The 8,015-nt window shown below is 30.4% G+C and overlaps 1 protein-coding gene across 2 annotated transcripts; it reads left to right on the top strand.

The window, feature by feature from the left end:
• Nucleotides 1-1,330: 1,330 nt before the first annotated feature.
• Nucleotides 1,331-3,919, top strand: LOC110663842 (transcription factor MYB16). 2 transcript variants are annotated; one of them, XM_021823295.2, is made up of 4 exons: nt 1,331-1,706; nt 1,788-1,917; nt 2,516-2,913; nt 2,989-3,919. In XM_021823295.2, exons 1-4 carry the CDS (start codon nt 1,574-1,576, stop codon nt 3,456-3,458), a joined length of 1,131 nt encoding a protein of 376 aa, XP_021678987.2. In that variant the 5' UTR covers nt 1,331-1,573; the 3' UTR covers nt 3,459-3,919. The 2 variants fall into 2 exon arrangements, with proteins under 2 accessions (XP_021678987.2, XP_021678979.2); XM_021823287.2 differs by having other exon boundaries at nt 1,333-1,706; nt 2,516-3,919.
• The last annotated feature ends 4,096 nt before the right edge of the window (nt 3,920-8,015 follow it).

The following is an 8,015-nucleotide window of genomic DNA, read 5'->3' as shown; positions in this document are numbered from 1 at the left end:
TGTACTTGTTATGGCTAGCTAGTATTTAACTTTTAGCAAAATTGAGCAAAACTAATCCACAATACTATCAGTAAATGATCAGATCAAGGCTACTCAGTTTGAAAGTACAGACTTACACATCTTATATCCCTTTTTTGAGTAAGCATTTGTCTGATGCATCAATGGTATAGTGTGTGCAAAAATAAACATCATTTGACACAGATTTGGCAGGCGGGCTAGTCCGGGCTAAAACCATCAATTTCAATTTAAATATTAGAATTAATCAAGATCGAGTTGAATGATTAATTTCAATTTTAATTTTGACTTATTTGATTTTAATCAAATTTAACGAATGAAAAATTTTTAAACTTATTTTTTGAAAAGAAATGATTTTGTTTGGAATTGGGTTGTCAGTTTCAGTCTAAATTTTTATTTGATTTAAGATCAATTTTAAAATTTAAATTTAATCATTTTCAATTCAATTTCAATTTCAAATTAGATCGATCTAATTATAATTTCAATTTTAAACCAGATAATGGCCGGTCTAATGACACACATAGCTAAATATCATCAAATTCAAAGGCCAAACCTGATTTGGTCTCTCTCTCTCTATGTTCTAGAGTTGTAGCTAGGAAATTAATCAAAGAGAGATGGCTAAGGATCTATTATGACTCTCTATCTCTGCACATAATAGATTGATTAAGATGGTGCATGCCGGCTGAATCACATGTGCCAAGAGGAAAGAGCCTCATCTACTCCTGGAAGATGATGCTGGTCCTGATTATACAAAATCCAACTGTCTCAATTAAGGGTTTTTACGAGCTACCCTAGTTCAATCACTATACCTATTATAGTATTAAAGTCTTTTTTTGCATTCGCTAAGCAATTATTAAAGATAAAATTGCGTATGGCGTAGCATAAGCTCAAATATAAACTAATCACTACAATGGAAGTTTCTACTTTTATATGAATAAAAGAACTTGTGCATTAAATACATTGAATAATCTTTTCCGATGTGAAAAAAAGAAACTAACACAAGATACCATAAGTTTAATTGTCCTGTACTGGAAATAAAATTAATTATTCTAAGCTTATATTATATTATTGACAGGAACAATGAAAAAAATTGGAAATTTATCATAGTCAAATAAGTAAGAAAATGTGAAAGATACTTTGATATTGTGAAAAAAGTTAAAGAGTTAACCATGAGTCAATTATTACCAGCTAGAAAGCTACATGAAATGAAGTGACAATGGAAACCACATGGCATGTGGGTATTTTTATGTGCCCTATAAAACAAGTAAAAACAACAATTGCAAATTGTGTATGCTAATGTTTAGTTTAGCTTTGAATTTAAAGGCACTTGTGTCCTCTCATCGAATTAATTTCTTTATCCCATTTATTTCGCTGACATTTCTACGGCCATCTCTTCATTTACAAGCATAAAAATCCTTCTTTCTCTCTTTCTCTCTCCCGCTCTTTCTCTTTCTCTTTCCCTTTCTTTCTGTCTCTCTCTCTCTTTAAGTTTTTCCTTTTCCTGTGTTATATAAAGAGTGAAATACTTACTATCTTTCTTGCTGGCTTCACTAGCAAAATGGGTCGGTCGCCATGCTGTGAAAAGGTGGGCTTGAAGAAAGGACCATGGACACCTGAGGAAGATCAAAAACTCTTGGCTTATATTGAAGAACATGGTCATGGAAGCTGGCGTGCCTTGCCAGCAAAAGCAGGTGTGATCTTGTATCACTACTACTTTCCCTTGAAATTTTGCAAATTCGGCTATAATTATTAACTTGTTTTCCCCATTATAGGTCTTCAAAGATGTGGAAAGAGCTGCAGGCTTAGATGGTCTAATTATCTGAGACCTGACATTAAGAGAGGAAAGTTCAGTTTGCAAGAAGAGCAAACCATTATTCAACTCCACGCCCTCTTAGGCAACAGGTTAATTTTATATATATACTCCTTTTTCCTCAAAATTCTTTAATTGATTTAAAGCATTTGGATTTGGAGGGCCGGCATCTAGCTACCACAAGAAAATGCATTACTCGTTGGTCATGTCTCTTGTTAATTTTCTTTGTTTCAAAGACAAAATCAAAGTTCGTTGACCATAAGAACAAAACTCCTGTTAGCTTAACATGTTTTTCATGCAAGGGGCTTCTCTTAATTAATAACACTCACCCACTCACTAACCCATCACCCACACACTACATTTTGAACTATAGTTTCAGCTGTATGTGCATATATTTACGGGTTTCTCTGACATATCCAATCCATTTTCATCCCTGGATATCTTTAAATGCATATTATTTTGAATTTTCTGCAGTATGACACAGAAAATGAGGGTTTTTTGCTTTCATTTTTTTCCTATTGTCCATCCACCGTCTGATACATTGATATGGTTTTTTTTTTTTTTTTTTTTGGTCTTTTTAAGCATAGCAAAATACTAGGGCTTGGGATCGATGGTTGATGGTTTCAAGGGTTTTTATCGTTTTTAAGGTCTGTCTTCATTATGTCCTTTTTTTTTTTGGCTTGTCCTCAGGTGGTCGGCTATAGCTACTCACTTGCCAAAAAGAACAGATAATGAGATCAAGAACTACTGGAATACGCATCTTAAGAAAAGGTTAGCCAAAATGGGGATTGATCCAGTGACCCACAAGCCAAAAAATGATGCCTTGCTTTCCAGTGACGGTCAATCCAAGAATACCGCAAATCTTAGCCACATGGCTCAGTGGGAAAGTGCCAGGCTTGAAGCTGAGGCTAGGTTGGTTAGAGAATCCAAACTACGTTCACATTCATTTCAGCACCAGCTCAGCCCTACAGGGTATGTTTCTCGTTCAGGTTCAGGTTCAGCTTCTGCTTCTACTTCAGCACAGCCACAGCGGTCTCTTGATGCACCAAAAGCTTGGAATGATGGGTGGTCTAAATTGTGTACTGAAGGTAATATCATTGGTCTTAACACTGCTGGACTTGGAGCTGACCTTGAGTCTCCAACATCTACTGTTACTGTTTCAGAAAATGCACCGCCACAGATCATGAATTCATCAGGAACTGGAGGACAGAATTCTATTCCGATGATTGAGTTGGTTGGCACTTCAGGTTCATCAGAGACAGGAATTATCAAAGAAGAAGGTGAACATAATTGGAAAACCCTTGGAAATTCAAATCATCATCTATCTGAGAATTCGGTTTCTTTTACATCTGGCCTTCACCATTCTGACATGACAATTTCCATGGAAGGGCCGTGGACTCCAGAGTCTCTGAGGTTAAATAGCGGTCATCTTCAAATAGGAAATGTCATGGAAGAAGGTTTCACTACTCTCCTTCTTAGTGATTCCGGTGACCGGAATTTGACGGATAGTGGAAAGGACTCAGATCATAATAGTGGTGGCAGTGGCGGCGATTATTATGAAGATAACAAGAATTACTGGAACAGCATTCTTAATTTGGTGAATTCTTCTCCCACAGATTCGCCCATGTTCTAAGAATAATATTGATGTTCTTGCTGAGAAGTATCACTTGAATTTCTCAACCCAAGTGTAGTGAAATTGATTTTTTTTTTTTTGTTACTTCCCATTATTTTTTTCCATTGTCATTCAAAAGTGATATTTATACAATAGGAAAATGTTTTTACCAAAAGGGTATGGGTTGCTTCCACTGTTTCTGACTTCAGATTCAAGTGTGAATTCACAAGATGTACGGAAGCAACAAATGCCATTTTTGGCTCTCCCCCTATGTCGTCTATATATTCTTCTCTATTTGATGTGAATTGTTAATAGCTAGCTAGGCTAGGCTGCTGCTTCCACTGGGTTGCGTTCAAGTTGAATAGTATTCAACTTGTTTGTCAAACTTATGACAATTGACATGTTTCCCATGTCCTGTTGTTCTCATCAATTGCTTCTGCTCATAAATTATTACATATAAGATATTTTAATTTTAATTGTAATGAATCTGCATAATAAATGGTTACAATCTTTTTCTTGCATATACAATGATTTTATTCTTTTATATTCTGGAGATTTAATTCGTATATGATCATATCTTATAATGCGCAAACAAGAAATTCAAATTCTCACTGTCTCTCTCTTTTTTTTAACCATAACAATTTCTAAAGTAAAGTAAACAAAATGAAAGAAATTGACACCAAAAGTCACCCATTAATAATTCTCTCTTTTTGCATATGAGACAATGTACACATTATATGGACTTGTTCAACGAAAGGCGTATTTATGAGATTTATGGCTGTTGGTTTCATGTCACATTCTTGCTTACAATAAAGAAAAATTATTTAATACTTTTTCTTGGTAGATGTAGAAAACTTGGAGAGGGAAATTAAAAGTAGTCCAATTGAAAATAGAAAATGATTTACCATATTGAATAATTTTAATTAAAAAAAAAAGTAAATTGGTTAATTGATTTTCAATTCTGGTCAAAGAAAGAGTAAAAAAAAAATCATTGCAAAAAATTCAATTAAAGCAGGAGGAAAATTAAGAGGAAAAAGGGGTTATATAGAATGGAAATGCACTGTTCTTCCATGCATATTTTCAAAGCTGATTTGTCTGTTCCAGCTGATGATATGATCGATAGATATTAATGCTATGATACTGTTCCTGATTTTGAATATTAAAGGAAAAATAAAATTTGATACTTTTGGATACATATGAATCAAAAGATGCAAAGCCTAAAATGGATTCTCAATTGAGTGCCTGCTCAAGAATATCTCATCTCTTTTCTCATCAATCATCTTCAGATATTTTCATTCCATGTTCCATTTTTCTCCCCCAACTTTCACCTTCAATCTCCATATTAAGAGAGCAATTCATTTGGGAAATCAAAATTTTTTAAGCAGTATGAGAAGAATTATAAAAGAAATAAAAACTATCAACTGCAAAGCCATATGTAGGCTTTTGGAATTCAAATATTCAACAAGCCAAGCCATTGGCTTGTCAAAATCCTGTTTGAAAAATAGAATTTTATAAGAATTTAATTTAATAAATAAAAGAATTTAATTTTTTCAATTTAAAAATTTTATTTAAAAAAAATTAAAAATCATTTTAAAAATAATATGATTATATGAGAATTGAATTAAATTCTTTAATATGCAAAGAATGGTTATACATGCATGTGGTGATAGTGATATAGCAACATTTTTGGAAGATTAATTAAGATGTGATTTGAATGCTTATAATTATCTAGGGGGTATCCATCTAATATACTTTCAATTTTGCCAAATAAGCTTGGTGAAAAGACCTTATGATTTTGATCTACACAGGTTGCTGATTAACCATGATCATTTCTGTTGATTAATTGTCGACCTTCCAAAAACTACTTCATTTTTGTTAACACTAAATATGGTATCATTGAGGCTATATATCTAGTGCTGATCTTGCAATTCAATGGCTTCTATATATCACATGAATTGATGTTGCAATTATACATATGCTAAGATATACATGTTAATGACTTACTAATTTTATTTATGATATAGAGAAGATTATAAATTGATATTTAAATTCAAAACTTTGCAGTCTTAAAAACGACTATAGTATATTAAGCTAAAGTCCATTGATAAATTCATACTTGCTTTAATATAGTTTTCATTGCTAGACAGGCAAGTTAAATCCAAGTTTTCTATTGTCCATATCATTAAATTGAGCATGCATTTCCCTCTTTCTCTTTCTCTTTATATATATATATATATATATATATATATATATATATATATATATATATATATATATATATATATATAAGTAGAAGATGTACAACTGGCCATATTCAATTCTTTATAATAATATATTATTTTGTGACCTATGAGAAAGGTAGCTTTTATGTTCACCTCCAAAGAATCTGAAAAAATGATCAATATGGTCCCTGATCCTTCTCTCTGTTTCTCATCATTTTTCAATTTCTGTGTTTGATTTTTATTTCAAGTGGGATCCATAATCCATTCATCCCAACATTTTGGGCAATTTATAAGCATATTATTATTATTATTATTATTAATGAATGACTCATCCATCTTCCACGAGGCACACTTGAAAATCAATTAATAGAGTTTGGGGACAAGTTCAATATTCTGCCATGCATATTCTTCCATGGTAGGAAAGCAAGCAATCGTGGTAGGGATGCCATCTAATTTTATTATAGATAGTTTGTCTTTAATTAAAATTACCAAAGCTAGCATCAAATATTTCTCATCTTGAGGGGAATAAAAAAATAGAAAAATACTATACACAGAATTAAGAATGGTTACCTCTTTTAATTGTCGATTTGGTTTCTTGTTGATATTTGAAATAAATGGTTGAGCATCACGAGTCATTAAGGTTACACCATGTGAAAATAAATCACCTATATAAAATTCACCTTTAAAAATTGAATTGTAAGAAGATGATGCCTAAGAACTTATTAACTTCACACTTAAATTATTCCTTAGCGATATAGGATCATAATGGTATTACCCCAACAAACTATAGCCCCGTGAAAAATCATTTTGTCTATTACTCACAATAACACGATGAATATCCTACACAAAAATGTATGAAATACAATATTTATCAATTTAGTTTTGTTTTAAATATGTGTGTCAATTTAATACTCTCTCCATCAATAAATAATGACTACATTTAAAATCTTCACAGTGATTAAGGAAATGATAGGATAACATTGTTTTCATAAAAAAAATATTAATAATTTACTTAATTATCCTTTCTTAGAAATTTGAAGAAATAAATATCAACATAATAAATAATTAATTTAATTAATAAGAATGTGATAATATTAATTCTAAAAAAATATATAAATATTTATTATATTTTATAGAGATAAAGTATAAAATTAAAAAAAATGGCTAATTTTCTTAATATTTTAAATGTGATAAATTATTTTAAATAAAATAAAAAATTAAATGTAATTATTATTCATAAACAAAGAGAATAATAGCAAATTAATTAATTTTATGATGAGTTGATTATCATTAATAAGCTATTATTGAGCTAATAATCAATCACTTCATTTATATAAATTTTGACTTGTTTAAAATTTTTTTAAATTAATTTTAATTGAGACTCATACGTTATGTAATTCTAAAAACGACTTTAATACTACATAAAGAAAACTCATTAATCAAAGAATAACTTATAGAAAGCTTACGTCACAAGTGATCAGCTAGTACTCATAGCAAAAGTACAACTTCATGGTAACTGTTATTTTCCATTAATTGAAAGGATGATGAGGCCAGGCTGTGTTGAAATTGCATGGAGAAATGGTGAAATTTCGACCACACTTTTGATAGTATATCTTTTTATTATTTTATTTTTAATTGATTTGTTCCAATCTTTCTTGAGGAGTACAAGAACATTTATTTGCCCATGTGGGTCTTAAATTAATTAACTGCGCCCAACTGTGCTTATTAAATGAGGTTCATATTGTGATTTAATCATATGCTGTGTACCATCAAAACTTTATATGATGAGTTTCTACTGCAACTATTGTTCATCTCCATTTTTATACCTCAGCTTCTTGCCTCTCACTTCTGCCTTCATCTCTCTAACCAAAAAGGGAAACGGGCTGGGTCCAACCACATCCTGTAAATGTTATTTTGATTTTCATTTTTTTAAAACTCAACTCATTTTAAATTTTAGTTTTACTTATCAAATTTCTATATAAAAAATTTTCAAATCCTTAAATTAACCCTTAATTAAACTTTTAATTTTATCTGTTATTTTAAATTTTATGTGATGCTAACAAAGGTTTTACATGTATTATTGAACCAAATTTTATTCTATACAATTTGAAAACTATTTTGCAAATTCAATAAAGGATTATTTTTTAATTTTTTTCCTAATTTTAAATGTGTTTATGATTTTTAATTCTTTATTTGTTATATTAATTTAAGTTCTTTGATGAATTTAAGGTTTTTTTATTTAATGGAATTTGAATTTATCAATTATTATTGTTTTATTATTTTTTTACATGATTTAAAAAAAATCAATGTTAAACTATAGAGTAGAATTTAGTTAATTATGAGATAAAATTTAAAT

This window comes from Hevea brasiliensis, chromosome 9, assembly GCF_030052815.1.
Source record: "Hevea brasiliensis isolate MT/VB/25A 57/8 chromosome 9, ASM3005281v1, whole genome shotgun sequence".
Lineage (NCBI taxonomy): Eukaryota > Viridiplantae > Streptophyta > Magnoliopsida > Malpighiales > Euphorbiaceae > Hevea > Hevea brasiliensis.
Note: the sequence above shows the minus strand (reverse complement) of the source record. Positions and strands in the feature narration are given on the sequence as shown.

Coding starts and splice junctions, on each gene's coding strand:
- LOC110663842 (XM_021823287.2), top strand. CDS start 1,574: ATGGGTCGGTCGCCATGCTGTGAAAAGGTGGGCTTGAAGAAAGGACCA. Junction 1,707..1,787: donor TGCCTTGCCAGCAAAAGCAG/GTGTGATCTTGT, acceptor TCCCCATTATAG/GTCTTCAAAGATGTGGAAAG. Junction 1,918..2,515: donor CACGCCCTCTTAGGCAACAG/GTTAATTTTATA, acceptor GCTTGTCCTCAG/GTGGTCGGCTATAGCTACTC.